At 38.7% G+C, this 27,777-nt stretch overlaps 1 protein-coding gene across 14 annotated transcripts in view; it reads left to right on the top strand.

Annotated features, from left to right (window-relative positions):
• Positions 1–27,777, top strand: part of dst (dystonin) — a 141,782-nt gene that overhangs the window by 38,099 nt on the left and 75,906 nt on the right. For 13 of the 14 annotated variants that reach the window (XM_072677574.1, XM_072677578.1, XM_072677575.1 and 10 more), the window contains 13 exons: positions 2,811–2,900; positions 6,991–7,068; positions 9,293–9,385; positions 21,014–21,180; positions 22,285–22,397; positions 22,794–22,900; positions 23,415–23,534; positions 23,909–24,004; positions 24,110–24,237; positions 26,308–26,401; positions 26,485–26,639; positions 27,008–27,449; positions 27,534–27,662. In XM_072677574.1, coding sequence (XP_072533675.1) covers positions 2,811–2,900; positions 6,991–7,068; positions 9,293–9,385; positions 21,014–21,180; positions 22,285–22,397; positions 22,794–22,900; positions 23,415–23,534; positions 23,909–24,004; positions 24,110–24,237; positions 26,308–26,401; positions 26,485–26,639; positions 27,008–27,449; positions 27,534–27,662 — 1,812 coding nt within the window. Of the gene's footprint in view, positions 1–2,810; positions 2,901–6,990; positions 7,069–9,292; positions 9,386–16,174; positions 16,871–21,013; positions 21,181–22,284; positions 22,398–22,793; positions 22,901–23,414; positions 23,535–23,908; positions 24,005–24,109; positions 24,238–26,307; positions 26,402–26,484; positions 26,640–27,007; positions 27,450–27,533; positions 27,663–27,777 lie in introns of those variants that run through there. The other variant, XM_072677580.1, reaches the window with a different exon arrangement.

Genomic DNA, 27,777 nt, shown 5'->3' with positions numbered 1-27,777 from the left:
ATACAGCAATGAAAGCTAAAGTAATTAGTCCCATCTCTGTTTACACTCTACATTTCTGAACATCTCAGTAGTATATTGGTAAAATGTAGAATGGCTCATAGTAAAACCATGGCTCTTTCATAATGAAAGCAGAGCTCTACAACTGAAGTGACTAAGCAGCCTACCTGCAGTAACTAAGATAAATGTTTTTGAGTTCTGGTTTCAGATTCAAGGCACTATACCGTATATCTGTTCTGTACTGTTCTGTATCTCTTTGTTTATTGGGTTACCAGGGAGTTCCAAAAATAAGGCAGATAGAATTTGTGTTAATGGTAGAAGAGAAACTGGTAATGTGTCCATGATAATCAAAACAGGCTGTCATCTCAAGAATCTTTGCTCTTGCTTTGCCTGAAAGGTGTGGTTCCCAAGGAATAATACTTTAAGCTGGTTTGCCTGCATTTGCTCAGCTCCAACGCCAATATTCATGTACTGAACTGTTTCAGCTCTCTTGAACTGTCTACATTACAGATTCCTTTTAGACAAAGCAAGAGCAAGTGATAGCTTGTTGTAAGTCCTTCTCACTTAATGATTATGACTAGAAGAGTCTAAGAGACAAGATGATACTTTAAGTTTAGTTATACATTTTCTATTTTTCCATCTTCAGTTCCTGTCTTGTGTAACTGTATCATTACATCACTGTGGGAATGAGAGAGAATTTCTATCATTATTTTTTGCCTCTAGTAATTCAGGAAATGTATATAGCAGTGGGTGGCACACGGCAAACCTATAATTTGGTGTTTATATCCTGAAATGGTGCAAATACACAGATGTTTACACCGATTTCCCAACAATTAAAAAAACTTTACAAGTGTGAACTCATAACATGAAAATGAACTAGTATACAGTAGTTGATCAGCCAAGACATTGCTATCCGAGATGTTCTTTTTTTTTGTTTGCAGCTGGAGATGATAGGTTCAAAAGCTAACAAACTCTGGATTTGGAACATAACAAATCTTCTCTTTTAGATTTTTATGCTTAAGGAAACACATAGCTCATAACATGACACCACACAGTGTGAGGGTGTATTGTTTCAGGATACATTTGTTACAGGGCAGGATTGTTTATTTATCTGCAATACCTGATTTGGCATTTTCTGCTAGATATTGATGCAGAATGATGTAGAAATGCCATCTGTTGTTGGATCAGCTATAGTCTGAAAGCACAACATTTGATGAACGTTGTTCGTGTTCATACAAGCCTGATGAACCCCTAAAAATGAACCCTTATTTAGACCAATCCAAGTGAAGTCAGTAAGCTTACATTTCTGGTTTGAGTGATCTCTCTTCTCTTAATGTGAATGAATGGTTCAGAATAGTAGCTTAAGCTTACATGGCATCATGTAAGGGTGTCGTTCTTCTTGGGGTCAGAGGGCACAGCTTTAGCACTGTCAGCAGTACATGGGGCTATTGGGTAGGGGTGCAATTTTCTGACCCAGAACTGAAAGCCTCAGATCTATTTTGGCTGCTCAGCTGTGGCAGTGGGGGGATTAGGAGGGTGAGGACTGGGGAAAAGTGGGTTAGTGAAGCAGAGTGTTCAGTGACTTCAGCGGCGTGGTATTTGGGACTGACCGCTGTGCACAGAGAGCCTGAGTGCTCCCTTAGCTGCAGAGTGTTGGGCTGAAATGGTGAGAAGCCTGAAGATAAAATTATGCGGCTAGCATGAGTGTTAGTGAACAGAAGATGGAGAGAAAGTGTGAATTATGTACATTAAAAATGTGATTCATGTTGACCAGTCAAACATCCAGGTGAATGTCTCTGCAGGTGTTTCTAATAAATGGAGGTATTCATATAAGCCAATGTTATAATGCAATCTTTTACAATGCAATCTTTTGTCAAATTATTACTTCCCCGGGATGATTTCACAGTGATTTCTATGGGGGCACAGAATCCACAGTAATACAGTGATTCTAATGCAGAATGTGACATTCCGCCACGTTTTTACTTTTTTAGCCTAATGTGAATCTGACAGTTCTTCTTTATGTTATGTAAGAATTTAATATAAACTTAGCAAACAAAAAGTAAGGAAATTTGTGTTTGTTAGATTATTTCTTTGTTGTAACACTGCTACTTGGCAATAAATGTTATACAGTTGAAAAGCCTGTTAATGTGTTCAATACTTTTTCCCTGTGTTGTTTCTTGTTGTGTTGTGGTTCTTTGCATGTGTGGATTGGATGAGAAGTTCATGTCAATAGCATCATTAGAAATGTATTTACTTAGAGAATTGGTGTTGTTTTCCATTCTGTAGAACTGATGCTCACTAAATGTTTTTTTCCTCATCACACCATTCTGAATAAGCTCAGAAAACTGAAAATGTCAGCAGATCATCCTTTCTAGAAACACTCAAACAAGCCTGTTTAGCATCACCAATCATGCCACGCTCAAAGTCACTGAGATATTGTTTCCAGCCTGCAGTTTGACCACAGAACAACTTAACACACAAAATCAAGCTAATGTTGCCCGTTAGCAGGGCAATGTTTACTTACAACATTAGAAAGTAAGAGAAGAAGCTAAAGTACAAACTTAGACCCTCACTTTTAATAGTTGGCATGTTTAGGTAAAACATTTGAGTTTCACAGAAAGACAAGAACAAGTTTAGCCTCACTGAAGCGTGTGAATATGTTTGAATTAGCTCTAATGGTAAATTCTCAAATGTGGTAACCAGTGGGCTCAGACTTGGTGTCTTGGTGTGTTGTTGGAAGATGTGAATAATGTCTCTTTTTAATCTCATAACTTCTTCTTAATAACATTGGATTTTATGTGTGTGTGTTCCAGGTACGAAAGCATGTAAATGACCTATATGAGGATTTACGAGATGGACATAACCTGATTTCATTACTGGAGGTCCTGTCTGGTGACACATTGGTGAGTAGAACTGTTCTGTTACTTTACTTACTTTCTGTATGTCCATATCACATGTATAATATCTTTTGTTGATTCAGTACACGTATAGTGCTTGTATTTGAGATTGTTGAGGGCACTTTAAGTGTATTATTTGCACTTTCTTGTGGTAACCTCACAATGCTCTAAGGGCCAGAACAGTAGCTTTTGTAGTTGTAACAGTCCACATCAGAATGTGTCACTAAACCTACATTAAAGGCTTATAAAACACACACTTCTAACTTGCTACACATTTTTGTACTGATCGGATACTTTTGTGCTTTGTGCGTGGGTGCATCTAACCAAAAGCATCTAAAAGTAACCCATTTATAGACTACACATGACATAAGACAATGATAAACCCAGTTTGAACAATTTTTTATCTTTGAGTTGAAATTGTTTTGTTCTAATCTGTTTGAAAGATCTGCTCGGCTGGTAAGTTTTACTGCAGCTTCGAAAGAGGGGAAAAGTAGCATTTGGCTTAATGTGATGCTTTGTTTGTTCAAAGTCAGTTACACTGTTTTGTATTACACCTTGTAATGCTTGGATGCTTCAGCTGTGCAATGATGACTGATATTAGCTATTGGGGAATTCTTCTTTGACATGTATTGGCCAATATTATTTGTCTTGATCTTGTAAACTCTACTGCTAAAAATGTATGTTGTACCAATTTAAATCAATTTTTTTAAAAAGGTGATTATATAGCCATATTGTTGTAATTTTACAGCTGGTTACAATAATGCTGTATGTCAGCTACCACTTAGCAGTATAGACTGCATCATTACACTGGAGCTTATTGTAGTTCATATACATGTGCAGTTAAAGCTATTATTGAGAGCTGTTACTGACTGACTGACTGGAAGTTTTAGATACCATAGCTCATTATTGAATGAATTTGCTAAGCTGTAAAAAGCTGTAATAATACTGTACAAACTCACATCACATCAAGATAAGATAAGGCAGGTAAACAAATAACAAGAATGGTTAATTTGAAGAACATTGTTCAGATATTGTGAGATGTGTTTAGATATATAGATGTGTTTAGATATATAGATAAGATGTGTGTGTATATATATATATATACACCTTTTGGGTACCATTCACCTTTCTTTGGTTTTAAATAAGCTCTGAAAAGCACACTCAGCACACACACCGACCAGATTGATTTTGGCTGATACTAACCAATAAGAAATGTTGTAGTGGACAAAAATGACTGCCCATGACCTCCCATGTCTGTGCATCCTGCATTGAATCAAATGTGTTTCATCAAACTGCTGCCTTCTGTGTTTCTTATTCTGTCCTAAAGCCTTTGGTAAAATGAACCCCCAAAATAGATTAAGCTCCTTTGTTATAAGATAAGAGCTTGAGAATTCCCCAATAGCTCTGTTACTTCATCATGTCTGTCATTTATGCAGATGTGTAAGCACTTCCTAGATATAATGAGGAGCTTCACAATTCCATTAAAAAAAATTCGCAAAAATGGCCACCTTGTCTGAGAACTCTTCAAAGTTACTGCCCTCTTTTTTTTGTTTACTTTTCTCTCTCCTCTCTCTCCTTTCTCCCCCTGTTCCTTCTCTCCCTGCTCATCTCTCCTCATTTGTCCATCTGTCTCCATGTCTGTGTATGTGCGTGTGTGTGTTTGTGTCTCTCTTGTTTTCGCTTGCGTTCCCGCGGGTAAGCCGAGGGAGCGCGATTTTCTGAAGACGTTGCGGTTGGTGAGTGCGGCCGAAGCATGCGCGGTTGAGCGGCATGGACGTGTGCAGGATGAGGATGATGAGGATAAGGGGGTAGGTGTGATCACCTGCCCTCTTCCCCCCCGCTCAGAACCAGTACTAATATAGAGCGTGCAGTGACTATTAATCAGAGTGCCAAACCTGGAACGCTTGGCTTCTTGATGGTGGACTGTAGGAACTGAGCAGTTAAGAGTTCAGGGATAGGTAAACACTATGTGCTGCATTGTTTAACTAGAGTCTCTGCCATTGATGGGGTTGCCATGGAGTGCTTCTGAATGTGAGCTTGGCCTCTTTCTGATTCTTGCCAAAAGAAAAGCTTGCCCTGGGAATGAATGACCTCACTCAAATTCCAGTTGCTTCATAGAATGATGTCACATCATATTGGCAACATTTTCACACCCATTTTAATGGCAATTTTATTTCAATTTTATATAGTACGGCCCGACCAACACGAACGTTTTGTGACTGCTATTGATTTTCATTTCGGTAATTTAACATACTGAAAAGTTAAACAAGCTTTAATAGTATTGGTTAAATAGTGCTCTACTGACCGATTTGATCAATGTCAGCTGTCTGATATGATTCAGATATCACAAAATGATAATACAGAAATTTCAATATTATCATTTGAAAATATGAAATGTAAATATTCATTTGTTTTATATCACATTTATATTAAATAATTTGTGAGGGTTTTGTTAATTAATGATAAATAGACTTTTTGTTTTCTTTATTATTTTTGTTACCTTTCATGGATGTTTGTTATGGTAAATTTATTGAGGTATTCTGAAGGATGCATATTATACACCTTTTCCACAAGTTAACACAGTTCTTAATGAAATGTCTGTGACATGCTTTGGTCAAAGTGCCACCATGTTTTCTTTTTGTAGTCACGGTATTAAACAAAATTGCTCCCTGAGACCTGAACTGTCCACAAAGGTGGAGTTCTATAAATCGGGTAGATATAATTCTAATGAGATGCCATGTGACGTAGGAGGCTGAGCCAAAGCTAAATCACATGTTAAAGTCTCTGTTTTCAAACCTAGGCAGACCATAAAATTTGACTGGGTTCTTTGATTTCAGTTTGTGAGTTTGTAGATAAATGCAAATATATGTGCTTAAGCACTGAAAATTAGATATTTCTCATAATATGCCCCCTTTAAAGCACCAGTCTCAGCGGGTGTTTGTGGTTGGCTAAAAGCTAACTGAGAGAAAAAAACATCTTTTCTCCCCAACCTAAAACCATTAAAGCCTTCTAGACAATTCTCAAATTCTGTTTTACAACAGAGGTGTCTGTTATTTTCATTAATACTTGCAAAACCTATATATAGATATACAAAAGCTGATGTATCAGTTGGGTCCTACTATATAGATTTTTTACCTTGTACTTTGTGTTTTGTAGTCTTTTTTTGTAGTTGTTGGGCTGTGGAATTGAAACTCTGTTGTTCCAAGCAGAGTCAGTTGTTACATCCTATAGCAACAAACACAGCTGTTTATGCATACCATCCATCATTCACCCGTCTAGACACACGCTTTAGAATGAGCCTAGTGTAGAGGATCATGCTGTATATATGGTTAAAAAGAATAAACAGACTATTGTATGCTTACTAAACCTAATGATGTAGTAGACATATTATCTCACGCAATTCTATTGTATACAATAGTAAGTTTTCTACACACCTCTGTTTCTCTCTGTCTGCCTCCGCTCACTGTATTCATGCATCATTTTCCAAACAACTGCCCCATGCTGTATCACTGATTGCCTTATGCTATAGCCTTGGTTTCTTTTACCGTAGCTCCATCCCATGTGCCTGGCTCCCTCAGCCTGTCACTCATCCTAGTGGTTGCTCAATCACTCAGGCCTAGGTTTTTATACACCATGTTCTTCTTTGTAATGTTCCACAAGATCTACAGAGGTATTAGCTTTCAAGCTGGTTGTGCGAAGGTTCAGATTCCATCTGAAAAGGAATTAGGGGCACCTGTATTTTGTGTGTTTAGTCATTCACAGAGGAGGTTCAGATCTTTGCCTTGCCTGCACTGTGGTATGTAAATCTTCATGGTTCTGCACAACGCTCACAAAGGGGTTGTATTTTGGTCTTTTGTTCTACTTTCTCACCTACCCACCCGCTCACAAAGGAGATTAGCTTACTCTCCTGTTTTACGATTTGTAGTTCTGACCCTTAGAGAAATTGGGGTCACTGTATTTTTTCCCCCTGCAGAACACTGTAGAACAGGGGAGCACTGCTGTCCATCCAGCTGCTGGAGGATGTGGTGAGTGTGTGCTGATAAAAGAAGGGGAGTGAAGGGGATACACTAATGTTTTCTTCTCTTCCTCCCTTCAGCCTCGGGAGAAAGGCCGCATGCGTTTCCACAGACTGCAGAACGTACAGATTGCACTGGACTACTTAAAAAGGCGGCAGGTGAGTACTAGGCGCTGATCCGCAGACATCTGCAGAATTGTGCAGTTCATCATTGTGTCACCGGTACAGCAATAAATGTGTTTATCCACACTAGACTGATGGGAAATCGGGATTTGAAAGAACATGACTTTACTAATAGGCTTGACAAATAAAATAACAAACAATTTGTGGATATGAATGAATGAATAAATTGTGACTTTGTTCTTAATATTCTACTTTCTCTGTCATTTTAGAATATTCTGTAGTGCTGTTTGCTACAAATTAAAAATTAAAAATTAAAAATTGAAACCTGTGAAGAAGCACATGACTAACATAAAATCCTTTTAAACTTTAATCTGTAGGGATTTGTTTTTATTTTTAATACCGGTGGTATTATATAGCATAATAGAACAGTTTAGAACAGTAATGACAATGTTGCACACAAAATAATGCTATATTTATCTATTTATCTATCTATATCATACCACTGGTATTAAAATAAAAACAAATCCCTGCAGATTAAAGTTTACCTAGTTTCATTTTTCATTCAAGCTTTCAAAACAACAAACAGACTACCAGTGCTTTGTTTTATTGACATAGAGGCTGTAAAAGCAAGGTTGTTAAAAAAAAATCACAGCACCATCCTAGAGTTCTCAGATCCTGCATTCAAATTTGTCTGAGATCATTAGAGAATATATTATTTTATAGGGAAATTAAACATTAATTGCTATAGATTGTCACTGATACTTCTCAGATGTATTATTCTGGTTTATCACAGCCAGATTACATAACCTTGTTACCAGTTTATCACAACAAAGGAAGCTGTTAAAGCATAAACACATTTCAGCAAAGGAGCCATTGTTCCTGAATGAATGGGCTTTCCTATAGTGCCCCCTTATGGCTGTTAACAGGCAGTAACACTGCTGGATTTGTGGTAAATACTAAAATATTTTTATTTTACAGCACAGTGTTTACACAAAAGGTTCTTTGAGCAATGTCATAGAAAAGCCACATTATGTTCTCTGAAGAACCATTTTTGTAAAAGAGGTGTGTGAGTGTGGAACACCTTTTTTAAAGCCTAAACAAGGTTTTTGCATGACTGTGACAATATGCTGTCCTATGCAAAAGTGTGAGTATCCCTGGTAAAATTAAGCATTTGTTTTTCAAGTGAACGTAAGTGAATAAATCATCTTCAAAACAAACTCACACATAGTATTTACTACACTATAGTAAATACTACACAAATTATTTTTTGCACATTTTAGACATAATCCCTATACATTTTCTGAACGTATGATTTATTTATATTCTAGCATTTAAATAGGTTGATGATGTGCCATTATGTTTCCACACACCACATTTAATGTGTTTTTTAAATGTGTTAAAGTAAATAAACTGTAATTATGCCTTAAAATGTGCAGGTCTGTCTTTCTAGAAAGGCTAGATGTATTTTTTAAAATAAAAACACGTGTAATTTTACCAGGGGTGCCCATACATTTGCATTAGATTATATACTTAAAGCCTTTACGTCCACAACATGACACAAAAATATTTTTCTTGCAGCAGTTCTCTTATTATTTTAGTATTAAGCCCAGTTGTACTTACTAAACTGTATAACAGTTAATCTAATTTAATTACTAGCAAAGAAATTAGCAATTTCCGTTCTTTCCCAGAACTACCGTCCCCTTTATACCAGATGAAGCGACAAACAATCACACAGCAAAACAAACAGTAACGGCATCAGCTAACACTACCACTAGTTTCTAGAATACCATAGTTATGCTGTTACTTGCCGTCTTAAACAAACTACTCAATTAAAACTTGCAGATTAGACATTTCCAAGGTTCTAATAAATGATGTTCTGTGAAGTTCAGCTGTCATAACAACAGAGTTTTTAGGCTGTAGCAGCTCAGTGCTCAACACCAAAACAACACTGCAGTAATAGATTGCTGACATTGTTTTAGTCTAGGTTTTGCCTTAATCTGAGTCTCAAATGTTTATTGAATTGAATAATCAATACAGACCTCTTCTGTTTTGTGAAAAAAAGTAAAAAAAAAAAAATGTAATACTGACCTATTGATGCATGTTACAAAGCCTGGTGAAAAACATGAAGAAGTCCAGGGTAAACTGTGACTTAGAACCTTTAGAACATTCTTCATTTGTCATTTTAGGCCTAGTAGTCGTTGTTTAACTGCTTGTCTTTTCAGATGATGTTTATAACTCATGCGTTTCTGTATTCCCACAGGTGAAACTAGTGAACATCAGAAATGATGACATCACAGACGGCAACCCAAAACTGACTTTGGGATTAATATGGACCATAATTCTGCACTTTCAGGTCAGTCTGCATTAGCTGATCTTTACATTTTTGCTTGGTTTAAGCTGCCAAGCCTTACAGTGGGGAAATATTGTCATTTTTGGTTTTGCTTCTGCTTTTGCTGCTCTCAGTACCATTAGTGTATGTGCAAAGATCTCTTGGGTTCGCTTGGTATATATCCTTAACCATTTGCACCATGGTGAATATACAGTAATATATGATGTCTAAAGTGCAAAGTGGACTGGGACTATGATTGAGCAATGTCTGTATTGCTGTTTTTATTATTTAAATGTAGATTTCAGCTTTCCGTAATGTTTGCCCTAGGGGGCCTGTTATTCAGTACTGCAATAAGGTGTGGAAACTTTTTTACACACACTTTTACACTGCTGGCCTCTAAAGCATGTGTGGATTTAGCATCCTTCAGACATCTGCAGGCAAATATTTTAAAACTGATCCATGTTTTTGATGTCTGAGTGATGTACTTCATTTTCTGACCACAAGAGGTCATAGCTACCTCAGGATCCAATAAGCAGCAACCAACCAGCGTTTATAGCAATATTTAAAAAGCAGCATTTACCTATAGGTTCTGGTTCCTACTCAACTCTGAGCCTGAGCTTAAACATTAAAAGTATTGCTCTGTTCAGTTCCTATTCCTATGTTCCTATGTATAGTCAGATTTAGACAGAGGTACATTGGTACTGAGAACAGCAGTGGTGTGTTCTCAACAGTAGGCATCTTTCTGTCTATTTTGATTATGTGGCTTTGTAGTAATGAGGTGGAAAGCCATAATTGATGTGTAATTGTTAGTATATAGTGCTGCACTGCCTCTGATAACTCCTGTAAGTACAGGGTGTTGAGTAATATAGATCATCCCAATTTGCAATATATCTCGTTTAAGTCTTTGCCTGAGGAAACATTCCATGTCAAGCTTCAGTGAAATACTGTGGTGTGCTAACATGTATGTTGGTTGCGTTTTAATAAATCAGCTATGTGGTGTGATTGACATATCTAGATCATGCTAGGATTTTAACTTTTGCTTGTAGCCTGCATTTCTTTCAAATGAACCGCTTTTCTATGTGTTCAGAGTCAGCTGGAGCTGTACACTCTCTAAAGGTTTTTATCCTTTGTATGATCTGTGCGTGCCTTTGACATATAAGAGTTACTTGATAACGAAGCCATTTGAAGCACACACACACACACACACACACACACACACACACATATATATATATATATATATATATATATATATATATATATATATATATATAGGTATTGTGATGGATTAGGGACTTGTGACTTATGTGACTGTTGGTATATTGATATATTGCCCTTTGTAGTGTTTTCTCAGACCACTGAGAGAAAGAGCTGGACACATCACTGCTCTAACCACCACATGCACATAAGACACTTATTGTGTTGCTGCAGCTACGAGTTGACAATGTGATCAGAGTGTTGCGCTCATTAGGAGGTGTTCTGTTGTTTTTCACTGCTGTAAACTAAGAGAGTAATGATGCACTCTGCCCATGATCATTTTCATAATATTTTATAATTTAAAAACATTATATAATCTGATCATTAGAGATGGGAGATGTTGCTGGGATGGGTTGTTGATTGCTGTTGCTTAATTGGAAACTGAAACAATGTATTTTAAATTTATATATTTTAATAACCAGAATGCCCCTGCTTCAGGATGCATTATCACATTATTATAGATAAAATAATTGTTATTACTATGAGTGTGTGTGAGGATCTGGTTGGTGTGTAAGACTGGGCTGTAGAGCAGAGGTGCTGTGTGTGATGATCTGGTTAGTGTGTTAAACTGGACTATAATGCAGAGCTGCTGTGTGTGATGGTCTGGTTGTTAGAGTGGACTGTAGGGCAGAGCTGCTGCGTGTGATGATCTGGTTAGTGTTAGACTGCAGTGCAGAGCAGACCTGCTGTTGGGCTGCTCTGTCTATCTGCACGGTTCTCTGTATGTGTTATTAATATGCTGGCACTGTCAGTGTGCTGTTTAGTGGGTGACTGGAGTCTGGAGAAAAATGTTGGTTGGGTTCTCTCTCTGCATCCTCGCAGAAGCCAGTTCATGACTCAATCCGCTCAGCAGCATCCACAGCAACCCAAGCATTCCTCTTCTCTGATTCGCTGTTGCACTCTGTCAGGCTGCTGGCAGGAATGTTCAGGCTTTGTCCAACAGCATGCCTCGACATCTCCTTAGCGTCTCCTTCTCCTAAACCACACAGAGGACCTAGCCTTCCTGCCGGCCCAAAGACGGAAACTCTTCTTGATCAAGGGACAAGAACACTCGATAGATGGGCGTAGCAAAGAAAGATGTTTTATAATACTTACACTCATAAAACACGTTGACAGGTAGCGTGGGGTGATGTGTGCTAGCACCTGCTCCTGTCACTCTCACGCAAGCCGTTGGGCATGAGGTGCTGGTGGCTGTGGGCCTGTTGCCTCTTGATTCTGCAGATGCAGGGCACCCTTACAGACATGTTTTTCCCGACTCTGCCCAGATTCCAGCACATTTGGAGAATTTTTGAAGGCTCATTTTATGAGCCATCAGCTTTAAATGTTAGAAAACTTGCTGTGTGTGGCTTTAAGGTGCACAAAAATAAATTTGTATTTGCCACATAAATGTGTATCACTCAAAATGCTTTTTTTCCTTCATTTTATGGTCTTTGTCATGCAATAGCTTTTCCTCTCTGATTATTATAATATGATTTTGAAGTTGTTAAATACATAATCTGTTTAGAAGAAGACTAGTTACAATTTGATGTAACTGGTTATAACTCTGATTTCCTTCCACAGTATAATTCAAATGTGTAACATGATAAGCCTGTACTGTAGCTTTTTGCAGTGTTTCTCATAAATCTGAAATTTACGTATTCAGGAGCATGATCATGCTGTGAATCTCCTGTTCTACCCCATCATTAAGGCTTTTGCATTGTGACATGGTAGTGTCAGACTGTGGAAGATAAAATATGGCCATGAAGGAACGTACATGGTCAGCAACGATACTTCAATAGCATCTCCACCAGCCTGGACTGCTAGCATCTATGTGCATCTTCAGAAACTCACCAAGCCAGGCTATGTTTTTCCCGTTTTGGTGAACCTGTGTCAACTGCAGCCTCAGCTTTCTGTTCTTGGCTGACAGAACTTGATGTAGCCCATCCAACTCAATGTTAGGACATGTTGTGTCGCACAATTGGCTGTTGAGATAATTGCATAAATTAATAGGTGTACAGGTATTACTTATAACGTTTTTGGTAAGTGTATAGCTGCTTCTTCTGACTGTATTTCAGTATGGTTGAAAGACACTTGTTGCAATGAGAGTATAGCCTATAATAGCTTCTACCGAACACACAGTTCTGCTCATGTTAAGGCATAATCATAATGATTAAATAACATAATTACTGTTTTTTGAATTTGCATATTGAGGGAAATGTTAAATGTTTATACAAAGGCTATGGCACATTTTAAATCATTATATCACATTTTATTGTTTCCCAGCATGCTAAATTAAGCTAATAAAAGGTGTGTTCTCTATTCTATTTATTTTCACTAAGAAAATCACCAAAACATGTAGTTTGAACAGGGATGGCTAAACTTTTGCACACAACTGGACATATATATGTAGCTACATTTTTTTCCTTGGTCGAAACAGATTTCTCTGTGGACATACAGTTCATTCAGTCAATAATATAATTCCATTTCATTAGCAATTGTGAGATAATGGCTCTTCTTTGTCTTCCACAAAGTCTGCCACCTTGCACTATAAGCCCCCCACAGAGCCCACAAAACTAATATTGATCCTTAATAGCTGGAGGGGAGGCATGATTGTTCGGCGATATTTTTCATGATCTTTCTAGCCTTCCCCCAATTCCCAGTGCTTTTAAATCAGTATGTTGTCTCGACATGCATAAAACGTAAGCATTGTGCACTTGACTTCATGCAAATAAATGCCCCTTCAGCCAGTCTTAATCTGTCATTGATATTTTAATTGATGTATTAACCTGAGATGTTCTTTACTTTTTTGTGGGTGGGTGTGTGTGCCAGTCTGCTTTCGTTCAGCAAAATCTTTTGATCTCATTGAATAAAGGGTGTGTAAGTGGTGTATGAGTTTCATGTTTCCTCAGGCAGCAGTAATTTAAAAGAAGTTGTTTCTCTGCTGCTGAGCTGCAAGACCTAATGTTTACTCAGAAACTACAAACTAGACAAAAGTTATTGAATCAGAATATAGTGCATATGAGAACTATATTTTAGAGCCTGTAATAGTATTATAGATGAGGGAATTGTAGTCCAGTGCCGATATCTAATATTTGGCATGTACATAGCTGCCAGGATCAATACATTTATGAAATGAAGAAATTGGGAGTACTGGATCAGTATTACACAGTAATCTAACATTTGTTCCTGTAAGTTCACAAATATATATTTAAAATAAATTTTAGCACAGTAGCCCAGAATCACCTGAACATTTTGCAATTGCTTGTTCAGAAAAAACAATACAGCCCATTTAACAATAAAAGCCCTAATGAATAGCCCTAGTTAACTTTAGTCCTGTTTAATAAGCTTTGTTGATTTAGTTGACCTTGGCTAGTGTCTGTTTATACAGACAGAAAAGCATCTGTCATGCTCTGTATGTTTTGAAGTAAGCCTAACATAACATTTCACATAGAGGATACAAGTTTAATAGGCCTCCAGTTGAGAGAAGATAAGTTTAAATATCGTATTTACAATATGTATTGTGTTCTTGATAGTTTTTATAGTATAATACTTTTTTTGTTCCATGTATACCTTGAAAGACAACATGGTTTATTGACCACTGCTCTCATTAGTTAACTCAGGAGAGGGAGCAGGAGAGGGGTGTGGCTTTGACCATTACAGACCATATATATTTTCAGCTATTTAAGCTTAAACAAGACACAATGAATCATTTATTATAATATTTATAATAATGGCTACAATCCAACTCATGGCAATAAAAAAAACTGTTTGTTAATTGAGTTAATGTTCCGCAGAACTTTGTTGTGGTGAACCAGGTCAGAAAGGCAGACAAAGTGTTTAGCACACACTTAGCCTACAGGTTTTTAACGACAGGGATTCAGCCCATAACAAACAAAATAGGGCACTATTTTCACTTAGATATTTTTCAAGCCATCAGTGGCAAGCCAAAACAGCATGGTAAATCAATGCTCTTCATATATACTCCAAGTATGTCCCCTTTAATACAGGTAGAAGTGAGAGGCAGAGTACTGCTCAGCAAGTTCAGTCAGTCATACTGCACATACTGGCCTGAGAGGACCAAAGCCTATCGTGTGAGCTTTAAAAATAACAGGTTTTCTATATATTTTGTAGCAGTGCTTTTAATACAGGTAGAAGTAAGAAGCAGAGCCTCAGCTTTCTCTTGCTTAGCTTCCAAAAATGCAGGGTCATGTTAATCAGATCATGTTGCGTTACATCAAGAGGGGAATTTAGAGCTCTTGTGTCAAGCACTATGTTTATGTTGGTTACCAAGATCGATTTTGTAAAGCAGTGTTACTCCATAGAGCACTGCAGTGGGACAGTCATTGACTTGCATGGTCAGTCTGGCCAATCTGAATAAAATGTCACCGACAAGTATTAAAGCAATGTGACTATTTTTAGTTGATTTAGTTTATGGAATGTTTTGACTATATGAGAGAGACTATGATTATTAATGTAATGTAAAGTATTATCTAATAATAGTACCTAATACTTTATTTGTTTTTTTCCTTATAGAATCGAAGCAGTTAAGTGTATAATTAGTTACAGTGGTGTTGTGTAATATACATAAGCACAAGATCTGTAAACATTAAAACACATGCATGCACGCACACACACACACACATACACATCAGAAATGTTGCCCACTGATTACTCACTAAATCACCTAGTTCAGTGATAGGCTCTGTTTGTTTAAGCAGGACTTAAACCCTGCCTGAGTCTATGCACCAGTCTGTATCCGGTATATAGAAAACAAAGCGTGAGACCTTTGTCGCCTGGGGGCACCTCGGCTCATGGCATATTTGTTGATCAGGCTACGCTGCCCTGTTATTTTTAAAGCCCACGCGATAGGCTGTGGTCTTCTCAGGCCAGTATGTGCTGTCCGACTGACTTAACTTGCTGAGCAGTGCTTTCACATGCTGCAACCAGAAGCTGCGAAGCCGCGGATGGAGTGTGAACCCCTCTTCTCCCCTTACGCTTTCCCCTGCCCCCAGCCTCTCCCAGCCTCTGACCACTCACAAACACACTGACCAGGGGAAAATCAGCTCCAACAGCAGGGCTCTCTAGATGTGAATGTTTACACTTCATACTGAGAGTGTGGAACACACTGGGAAGGTCTCTCCACAGAGACAGAGGGAGTCAGTGCACTGCCAGAGTAACTGTTCTCTGGGCCACACTGCCTTTATGGTGTTTGTTTTGGATTAGCAGGGCAAAGGGAGCGGTTTCAAAGGTCAACGGGGACTTTAGAGGCTGACGTGAGGGACTGGGAACTAGGAAGGAGCTGTGGAACGTGTCAGCAGACCGCTCCTGGGACTAGGAAAGAGAAACTTCACCTCAGCTCAGCTGCTGGGAAGGCTTTTGGGCTTACCAGCAAGGCTGCACTGTCTGGTACCGGCCTTGTTAAAAGTCCATACAGGAAAAATAAGATGGCCTCCTCCTGCTGGCATAAAAGAACCCTTGAGCTTGTTGGCTTTTCTGGTCTTTGCGTTTGAAGGAAGGGCAGCTGGTGCTGTTTTGTCTGTGGAGTTTTACAAGGAGAAGCATGTGTAATTGACAGTCATGGGCAACGTGTGTGGATGTGTAAGGGGCCATAAGGAGGAGTGTTACGTTGATCCCACCAAAGCTCCCCTCAGCCCCACGCCCAAGGAGCTTCGAGGCCGACGTTACTTCCAAAGGAGAAAGAAGAGGAAGTCAGGAGAATTTCTTCCTAACGACTCAGTGAGGAGCCAGGGTGGCGAGAGCTGCCAGGGAGAAACACTTCTTAGTGATGGAGACCAGATGCCCCACGGTGAGACAGGTACTTTAAAATCATGCCAGGCAGAAGCTTTAAGGCCCAGGCAAGGCAGTACCAGCCATGGGGTTTATGTTGGACAGGTACCTGTGCTCCGAACTGGCAGAAGACCAGGCATACGGCAGTTATGGCCTACCATGGAACACAACCTCCACAGAGTCACCAAAAACTCTAGATGTATTGCTTCAAAGGATGGGCTCCTAGAGAAGAAGCTGCTTCGAAGGCAGCTGCGGAGGGCGGTGAGTTTCGGGGCGGTGGAGCACATGCTCCGGACACTGAGGGGAGATGGTTCCCGCAGGGGCAGTACGGATCCTCAGCTGGAAAACATGAAGGGCCTGTCTCGGATTATATGTGACAGCCAAGTGCACAGGAAGAGGAGGAGGGCCAACACATGCTCTGGAGGATCCATTTCTCACGACTTTCTGGACACTGTCCAAGAAAAGTCTTCCCCAAAACATTCTGAGGTAATATGAATGCTGGGAAAACGTCACATTAAAGGAATAGGATTCCTAGAACAGAAAAATCTAATTAACACGATTCATCACTTACCTCCGATGAATTTTGGATTTGATCCAAGATTTTTGAAGGCTGCAGCAGTGTTAACATTGCCAACTAATACTTGGCATCGGCTTTCACCAAATTTGACATATTAAAATAAATATTTTTAAATTTTATTTTGTTTTCTGCAAAAAGTACAATTTAGTAGAAGATAATGTAAAGACCTTATTTGAACTTACCACTACATCTACATAATGTCCTTCTTTGTAGTATTAGTACACTTTTAGACCAGATCTAAATGCGGGGCATGGTATCACATATTAAGAGGCATAAACATGTTGTAGGCAAAATCAAGTTATACCATGTTCTAAACCACGTTGATTTGTCTACAAAAAAACTTATAAGACAGGTTGAGAGACGCTTGTTGTGTATTTACTGAAAAAAGATTGTATGTCCAGTTTTTGTTAGGAACCTCAGTATAATCTCCTATTCCAAACCAAAGAAACAAACCTTACCATATGTGCCATGGCTAACTGAGTACATTTGGGATGAGTGCTGAATTATGCTCATTTGATTTTTGGTCTATTCAATGAAGTCACCCATGTAACTGTGTCCAAAGAATTCTCTTTGACCTTTAATATTCAGTGTTTGGCAGAACTATTCTGGTGTGTTTGAACTTTCTTCTGTAACCTGTGGCATTAGTTCCTTTTGAAGGAGTGATATCTCTTTGCCATTGCATTACTTTACAAAGAATTCTCGACTAGCAGTTTTCTGTCAGCAGTGTTTGCTGCGGTACAATTTTGGTGTGTTTGGGTCTCGTCTCACGGTTCAGTCTAAATACCATGTTTCTTTCCCCTCTGATAGGGCGAGCTATAATTACACTGCCTGTGGCCTGCACATTTGTATGAGTTTGCTTAAATGTCAAACTGGGTTAAAATGGGTACCAAGCTGTTCAAGATCACAGAATTGTTGAGTTCAGCGTGTTGCGGTGCTATGTGTATAGTTGTGTGGTGTATACTTCTTCTAAACAGACTAATCTGTAGAGCGTCGTAGAAGGGTGGGTCAGACTCAGCAGTGCTTAGTCATGTGAAAAGATCTGCAGTGATTTGATGAACAATGCGGATCTAAATCAACAGCTGGTTGTTAGTTTAAAGACCCAGCGCAAGTGGGTTCGTTTTTGTCTAGAAGAAAGATTAGGCAATTTCATACACTCACCTTTTAAAAAAATGCCAAAAATGTTTTTGGTTGTATTTGCCTTTTTTCTATGCACCTTTTCGCTCTTGACTGCACAATTGTAATTATACACTGTAGGGTATAATAGCATCTTAGTAACTTAAAGGACCCATATCTTTAAAAAAAATAATAAAATTATTCCTGGAGTGTCATTGTTTTTACACAATTGTTAATTAAGTTGCTACAATTTTACTTTACAATAAAAGCTTAAAATAATTGTATGATACAGTGACTTACAAGTCAGAAAATTCTACGTTTTTTGATAGGGAGAATATAGATCAGATTTTCCATTTTAGTCCCAGAACGATGCTACTACACCATGGAACTTTAATGGACTGTGCACAAAACCTCTCACTAGAACTACCTAACCAGTCGTATTTGTGTAAAATCTTTTACGTCTGTCCTCATGCTTCTTTCAATTTAGATATTGTCTTTGCAGGTTCTGTATCCTTTAACCAGTCAATAAATGCATGTGTACAGTTGTCCATAAATGGTGTAGAACTGAATTGCACTCTGCTGCTGTTAGAGTAACTTAGTAGCCAAAAGTACAAATTCTCGCAAAATGCTTCTTTCAGATTGAGGTCTGAGGTCTACCTATGATGTCAATTACAGGCCTTTCTCATTTTTTAAAGTGGGAGAACTTGCACAATTGGTGACTGACTAAATACTTTTTTCCACACTGTACATTAAATGAACTCTGTTGTGATTGGCTATCCTATACTGTGCCTCATTCAAAAAGCACTCAGAGCTGAAACGCTCCTGATAATTACAGTATAAGTGAGCTGGGCTAAACTGTTGGAGTATAAATAGAAGGATTTGTAAGTAAGTTGCTTCTTGTGACAATATACCAACTTTAGTTTTTCCATTCTGTTTTTGAAAGCTTGCTTTTCCTTTAGCTGGTCTGCATTTGGCATTTCACACCAGAAGGAGGTATTTGTTGCATTAACCATTTCTAATAAAGAAGTGTAATTAACCCTTCCAGTCCACAGCACTGCAGAGATCAGTGTTTTCCACCTGTGTTCAAGTCACAAAAGCCTTGCTAATCACCTGCTAAGTTCAATCAGGTACTTTAAACGAGAACAACAGACACTTTGAGCTCCCAGCTATTTACACAGTTCACAGAGCAAATCTTTGCTAAACTGTGATCCAAACTATGGCCCAGAAACCAAGTGGTGAACTGTTACATTATATATACTACTTATGCATAAATATTATTTATTTTGAACGCATTAACTATGACACGATTATATTGGTTTCACAATATGAAATATAAAAATAGGAAAAAAATAATTACTTTTTTTTGCAAGATGTACAAGACCAGCAAATCAGCCCCTTGGGTTATTCCTCACTTCTTTCAGATTGCCTATTCTGCTCGTAGACAGATCTTAACAAGATCAGCAACAGTCCTAAATTTTCTTTATTTGTGCACTTTATTTGGACACTTTGTCTAAGCATGTATTGATGAATACCTCAGTCTTTAGCAAAGCTGTGGTGGTCTTTTCCAGCGTCATACGTCACTCTAACACATCTTCTGGTTCATGGTTCATGCTAACCGGCCTTTCTTGAAAAACATTTGTCAGTAACTAGGCTCTTCTACTCTTATCTCCTTAATTAAGACACCTCTTAGCCCACAGAGGTTCACCTTCTTTGTGTATCCTGGAGTGTTTATATTTATTCAGTGTGCTTAATAAAAGACAGGACCATACAACTGTTTGTGTGTTATTAGTTTAGTTAGATCGTGTTTGTCAACGGTTGTAATTTCAAAAGTCATTCCAAATGGGCCTGCCACTATAACATTATTTTTAATTATATATTGTCCCAGAATTACTTGATATAAATGCTGTTATTGTCATAATATTGTCATACATCTAAAACAATGAGCTTTTACTGAATAATAGCTTGGGAGATGTATGAGGTAGCATTACTGATGCATTGGTCATTGCATGCACTGCACTCTTTTTCGACAGAATAGATGTTGATATGAACTGTATCTAGCACCGGTTCTCCTAACATTTTAAACATCTCGTTTACCAGACCAGTGTTTCATAAAAGGTCAAAAGTTCTATAAATAAATACTTTTGAGGAAATATTTTGTTCTATATTTTAAATATATGAAATAATGTCTAAATGTAAATGATTAACTATATTAAAATATTTTTAGCATTTGTTTTTTTTTCTGACAATTTAATTTAATTTAATTAAGTCATGACATTTGTTAGCCTTGCTGTGTGAAATGTCAACGTGCACAATATGCACAATTTCATGTGAAAAATACTGAATTGACAACTGTAATTACTTGATGTCTCTATGCTTAATTTTCCGTAGTTTATGGGTTGTGCATTTTACATTTGAACTTTACTGAGAGGCTGTGGAGGGCATTGCAGACAGACTGGGTCACATGAGTTCGTTTTGTTTTTTTATTTTCCCCAGTGTCATATTTCTGAATGGGTCAGCAAGGGTAGTACAGACTAAGCGTGCAACCTTTTCTTTTGCGGTATTTATTTGCTGCCTTTAATGTTCTTGTTCTGAAACTTTTTTTTTTGTATGGTGCTCCTGACATTATCTGTGAATAAAATATAAGGCTAAAAAGTCTAATGCATTCATTACTGCAGGCTGAATGTTATTTCATGCAGTGATGGGACATGCCCGAGAATAAATTAATTTATTTTGGTGGTGTCTTTTTGAAAACAATTCCAGTTGCTTGTTTTAGATTTTTCATGTAGAAATGTCCATAGTTGACTGCAAAGTGTTAGACGTTTATCAGACAATTTATGAATACAGCATTGGTCATAATGTTTAAATAGGAAAAAATTATTGATTTTCATGTGCCGTTACAAATGACATTAATAAAGGAGTTTTATGGGTTTTCTCCATAGATCTCGGATATCCACGTTACTGGGGAGTCCGAGGACATGACGGCCAAGGAAAGGCTGCTGCTGTGGTCCCAGCAGATGACCGAGGGCTACGTAGGCGTCCGCTGTGACAACTTCACTACCTCCTGGAGAGATGGAAGGCTGTTTAATGCTCTTATTCACAAGTACAGGTAATAACAATAAATTACATTTTTACAGTGTCTGTAAAATGCTCCTTATGCTGCAAGTTTGGCTTATTTTGGGCCTCTCATATCAGTTAGACTCTACAGCATTATGGCCCAGTATTTAACTATTAAAATTGTCTTCTTGAGAGAGGACAGGAACTGTTGTACCAGGAACTGTTTTAGGAGAAATTCAGTATTCATATGACCTAATCACACATTGGCTAATCTAAATATAGTCTTCTCCTGTCATGTCCTACTTTTGGTACTGTAGATAGTCACATGATTCCCAGTGGATTGTATATCTCCTCTCATCAAGCTCTGTATAATTTCTAGGCTGTACTTTAAGGTTTTGACGCTAGCAGAGCAGCCTGGTATTGCTTTGGGGATATTGAAATTCTGCCCTTGAGTTGATATAATGAGTTTGGTCAACTCTATCCCCTCATCCAATGAGTTTCATTTTGAAAGTGTAATTTAGGAACAAAATATTCCACCATGTTTTAAATAAATGTTTAAAAACTTCCCACTTTTCTTTTTTCCCTTTTTGCCCTCATCCTATCACAAGCATTGAACTTTGAGCAACCTATTTCAAATTAGATTTTACTAAATCTAAATATAATTTTCTTCCATCTCATCTTGGTTCTTGCTACAGTAGTGTCTTGCCTTTTAGTGGACCTGTGGTTTATATATCTCTACTCAGTAAGCTCTGTGGAATTTTCCAGCTGATTTGTAAACTGTTATCTATAGTGGGCTTCTGTTGCTCTAAGTAAACACATGCTGACAGCTGTTGAAAGTCTTTGACGCCTCTGGCATTTCCTGTGTACCTTAACAATATTAAGTGATACATCACTGACTTGTCTTAGTTATGGCCAATCAATGAATTGAAAAAAGAAGCTGCAGCATTGCAAATTAAAAGGTACGCTATTTCAGAAATCGGCAGCTGTTACTATCAGTAATTAGTAAATATTAATTTACAGGAAATTGTTTAATAAGAATCTGCTAAAAAGCTTTGTCACTAGTTGCATTCTTGTTTAATTGCATTAAAAGAATAATGACCAACATTCACTTTAGAGGTGGCAGCTTAGCAGAAGTGCTGTTTCTCTCTCGCCGTAGGCCTGACCTGGTGGATATGAGCAAAGTGTCAGCCCAAAGTAGCAGGTCAAACCTAGAGCATGCATTCTGTGTAGCTGAGCAACTGGGAGTGGCTCGACTGCTGGACCCAGAGGGTAAGTCCCACAGACACATTCATTACCATCTGTTTATCACACAATAAACAGACACACAATGCTGCCAGTGCTGGGAGGAATCTTTTTGAACTGCAGCTGATGCAACGTCATTGAACAGCCAAACACACTTGAAGGAGAGTACTAACTGCCAGTTCTTTTGCATCAGCTAACAGCAGCTAGCTAGCCTCAAGTGCGAGAGTTGTGGACTTCCAAGTTGAATCTTGTCGGTCATTAAAGCAATTTGTTATTGGTTTTGTGGACTGAAAGCTGCAAAAGGTTGAAGGACTCCTGGTGATGACCACAGTTTTTTCAGATTCTACATGCAGTTCTTCACAGGGATAACACTAAGGGAGGGATCATACTAAAATAACTCCTAATTCTCTCTGACTCAAACAGATGTGGATGTAACGACTCCAGATGAGAAGTCAGTCATTACTTACGTCTCCACGTTATATGATGTCTTCCCTAAAGTACCAGAAGGTGTTGAGGGCATCAGTGCAAATGTGAGTAGCATACATTTCTGTTGTACACCACAGCAAAGCATTAGGACCACTTACAGATGAAGCTTAAGGCGCTGATTATCGTGTAACTGAGGTGCATGTCAGGGTCTGGAAAGTATGTTAGACATGAAGCTAAACTGAGTGCCCATGAAAACTCCTGTCCACCGTCAAAAGTGCCTGGGGTCTGTATCTGATGAGATCTGTTGTCTTTGACATCACTCCGATGGGCAGTGGAATGTGCTGGATCCACATCAGAGCCGTGGCAGATCCACCTTACAACTGGCAAAAATGAAAGCATCTGGCAACTAATAGCACAGAGCCCTTTAATAGGTTTTGTTGAGTGTGCTGTTTTGGTGACACACAGATTAACATCAGAATATTATTGAGTTGGTAAAGAAACTAAAAGAAAACTTTTATAACTTTATTACTTACACACAGCAGAGGGTAGACTATGCTGTCCTGTTTGTGATGACGCTCAAAAACGTGAAAGTCACACTCACTTTTCTCCTCTGAACAGGATGTCGACGTTAAATGGGTGGAATACCAGAATATGGTCAATTACCTCAGCCAATGGATCAAACACAATGTTTCTGTCATGTGTGACAGAAACTTTCCCAGTAATCCTGTGGAACTTAAGGTGAGATGCAACAGATTTGTCTTATTCAAAAGGCAGAATAGGTTGATAAGACGTTTCACTGAAATGTAATTGCACTTTCTTTGTTGAGCAGCTGGTAGTTGAGACTTATCATTGATGCTGGCTCTTATCAGCCTGGGGCAGGATGGCTGCTCGCTTTTCATAATATGTAGCGTCCCCCTTATGTTAACGAGTCTTAAAGCCTTACTAAAGATCTAGAGATCAGCCCCTGCAGACAAGGGTGCAGTCGATAAGAGCTCTTGCTGTACATTAAGAGAACGCTGGTATGAGTTTTATCAAAACTGATTTTTCTGAAAGGTTGTATAAAAGGAGTTCTAATGAGCACTCTAATATGTTCCTTCTTGTCTTTTTCACAGGCACTTTATTCGCAATACCTGCACTTCAAGGAGAGTGAAATCCCACCGAAAGAGAATGAGAAGACCAAAATCAAACATCTTTACAAAATGCTAGAGGTCAGTATTCTCAAGCAGCTTTTTGACTATAGTGCCATGAATGGTCTCAACGTATCTGGAGAATCTCTGATCGGTATGTTTTTGATGTCGGGGGTGGGGATGCAGGTGTGGATCGAGTTTGGTCGCATCCATCTGCCGCAGGGCTATCACCCCAACGATGTGGAGAAGGAATGGGGCAAGCTGATCGTGGCCATGTTAGAGAGGGAGAAGAGCCTGAGGCCCGAAGTAGACAGGTATGAGATGCCATCAGCTTTATCTCTCCTTATTGACAGCACAGAGACAGAGTGGGTTTGTGTCATTTGTGTGATTTATGTTCACATAGAGGGGCTGAGGATTTGATGCAGTGTTGTATTTGTTTAATCAATTCCGTTGTTAAAGTGCCTTCAGGTTATGAACATGAAAATGTGCCACAATTGGCTGTTGTGTGGCCAGTTTGACCAATGATATTGAAAGGAAAGGTTTGGTAAAAATATAAATAAACTTGATGTATCACTTATCCTAGATGCAATCAATCAACCAAGACATGTTTGAAATGAGAAGTTTGCTTGTTTAGTTTAGAATGGGAGATGCTAAGCTAACATTGTTAACAAGGTAGATTAATGAGCTTCTTCTGGCACAAATTAAACATATTTTGGCTCATCAACTGCATCTGGAGTGCATGTTCAAGTACACTAATGTAGTAAAGAGTAACTGAAACTTGTGCCATTATGCCAATTATACTTTAACATGCATGTATTATTGCATTGTTATCACACATCACATCATACACAGCCCTCAGTGATGGTAAAAACTTAATGTACTACTAATTTCAAAGCTCATGTTGATTGAATGTTGATACAAATGGTCATAATAGACCTTTTTTACATGTATGTACAATGTATACCACATTTATTGTGCCTAACTGATGATCCATAACTACAAATATTGGGCAGCTTGAATATGGGTGCCTCAAACCGATATCATGCTTTACAAAAGCAATGGATAGTGTACATTCTCAGGTCATATTATATTTTATTTTATATATTATATTTACATATTATATATTATGCTTTAGGCATAAACCTTTTATGCACCTACAATAGTTTTTTGCAAAATGAGTTACTATATTTGAAGTAAGGAAAAATGTGTACGTTTATTTTCTACTGATCTCCTTAAATCACCCCCTACCTTGATTATGACAATTGTTAGAAATATACTCTGTCATACTCTTCCACTGAATTGATTTTAAAATGGATACACTCACATAGAAGATAAAGCTCTGCTTTTACAAAGGGTGTGTTGGGATGGGTTTGTTTACAGGCATATCTTTGAATACTGCTATATCACTGCTGTACTGCAGTCATAAGTGCTGCGTTGGATCTTGTAGTGGGAGTCATTCCCATTATTGATACTTAGTTGCACTGCAATCTTGATAATTATAGCTGGGCTGTCCAATAAAATAGCTCTATAAGCTTGTTGAGGGAGATGAGCGAAAGTGGTGGGTGTGCCACTCTCAGCCTTGCATTCCATGCCCTTCTGTTCACACTGTAACTGTCTGAACCTGTAGCGGATCATCTGTCTAAAAAAAATGTGAGGTGTTTTTCACCAGAGGGAAATATTATCAGGAGCCGTTTTTTCTGCTGCCGCCGCGTATGAGCTTATAAATGGCAGTGGCTCGACCCTCGTGGTCCAGAGGGGTGTTGTTGCTCAAGCCTCTGCGAGTGCATTGGCTGTAAGGTCCCTGTCCAGGATGGAGGCGTGGTAGGTGCAGTTCTTTGTGTGCTGACCGACCGCAGCGCTATCATGCAGAGCAACCTGGTGTACCGTGGTAGTGTGTCATCTGTGAGCAACAGCACTCTGACCAGCCTGGGCTCGGCTGAGAACTTGCTCTCTGGAGCGCAGGAGCCATTTTCCAGCACCCCGCTCTATCTCAACAACAGCTCTGTGTACGGGCCCAGGTGAGGGTGCAGCGTATTTGTCATTATCGGGACAATATCGTGGATTACTAAATGCAGGCTTACAACTTAGCTGCTAACCCATAGAAGTCAAGAGCTATGACCGTTATTTGGTTAGACTGTTACACTGTGTTCAGTGTATTATTGAATTAATGATTTACTTTCAGAATCACCTGGTTTTAATCTGCACTTTTTAACAGATAACAAAAAACACGTAAACACGTAATAGTAATCCACCAAAAAAAGATATCATTATCTAAAAGATAAAATATGTAAAATGCTCCCTGTTACAATTGAAGACTTTACATTATGACTTGTGACATTGTGAAGTTTTGGATTTAATACTCTCTCTCCTCTTTATTTTTGTAGACTTGAGATGCTGCAGCAAATAGCGAACAGAGTCCAGCGGGACTGCGTAGCTGGAGAGGACAAGCTGGCCTTAGCACGAACATCTTTGCAGTCTGTAAGTTCATGGACATCTCTGAAACTCCGTCTCCTTTGCTTGACTGACTTGTGTCCTAATGTGTGTCCTAAACTCTCCTCCAGGACGCAAAGAGGTTGGAATCTGGAATCCAGTTCCAGAACGAGGCAGAGATCGCTGGATACCTGCTGGAATGTGAAAACCTGCTGAGACAACAAGTGGTGGACATCCAGATTCTGTTGGATGGGAAGTTTTACTTGGCAGATCAGCTTGTTCAAAGGTTAGAAAGATTCAGAACATCTTCTAACCTGTTACTAAAGATGATAATTGTAATTTATTTACTTGTAACTTTTTAACCTCTTAATATATTATTTATTAAACGTATTAAATTATAATGATTGGATTGGATAGAAAAATACATACTGCAGGTTTGCGGGTTCAGAATTTATCAGCACTTAAACTTTCCAACAGTTTGAACACTTTTGGATCCGTGTTTTAGTGTGATTATTGTGTGAAGCTTAAATGCGTAAATGGAAAAGTAACATTGGAATTAAGAACATTCTTAAAGCAGGCAAGCTGTCTCTAAACTTTTGACAGACAATGTATATAGATGATTCTGACTTTGGTGGGGTTTTTTCCGCATCACAGAGTATCTAAACTTCGTGACGACCTGCTGGCCCTTAGGACAGAATGCTCCTCGGTGTACAGCAAAGGACGCACATTGACCACCGAGCAGACCAAGATCATGATCTCTGGAATAACCCAGAGCTTGAACTCTGGCTTCTCCCAGAACCTCAGTGCAGGCCTGAGTCCAGCTCTGACCCCAGCACTCACGCCTGGAGCATTGGTCACACCGGTCTCCACCCTGTCCTCCAGTCTCACCCCAGCTCTGACCCCGGCCCTGACCCCTGGCCTACAGCCTACCTTGGTCAGTGGAGGAGACATGGAAACAGGAGTTCTCCAACACCTAAAACAGATGCAAATCCGCAAGCCCATGCTCAAGTCGTCTCTAGTGGACCCCAGCTTGTCAGAAGAAGAGGTCAATATGAAGTTTGTGCAGGACTTGCTTAACTGGGTGGAAGAGATGCAGGTGAGGATGCTGATGCTAAACTGCGGTCTTAATGTTTTTCTCAAAGATGTCTGTTACTGGTTAAACCATTTTTATACCTTTAAGGTACAACTTGATCGAGGAGAGTGGGGATCCGATCTGCCGAGCGTTGAATCTCATTTAGAAAATCACAGAAATGTCCACAAAGCCATCGAAGACTTCCAGATGAGCCTTAAGGAAGCCAAAATTAGTGAGGTGGGGTTTGATGTTATAAGTTTGTTTAACTTTAAATAATTATACAATAATTTAAGTTAAAGCGTTAAAGCACCTTTTTAAACAAGTTTAATATTAATTCAATATTAAAATTTTA

This window comes from Salminus brasiliensis, chromosome 4 (assembly GCF_030463535.1).
Source record: "Salminus brasiliensis chromosome 4, fSalBra1.hap2, whole genome shotgun sequence".
Taxonomy (NCBI): Eukaryota; Metazoa; Chordata; class Actinopteri; order Characiformes; family Bryconidae; genus Salminus; species Salminus brasiliensis.
The sequence above is the reverse complement of the archived record's forward strand: the minus strand, read 5'-3'. Positions and strand labels throughout refer to the sequence as shown.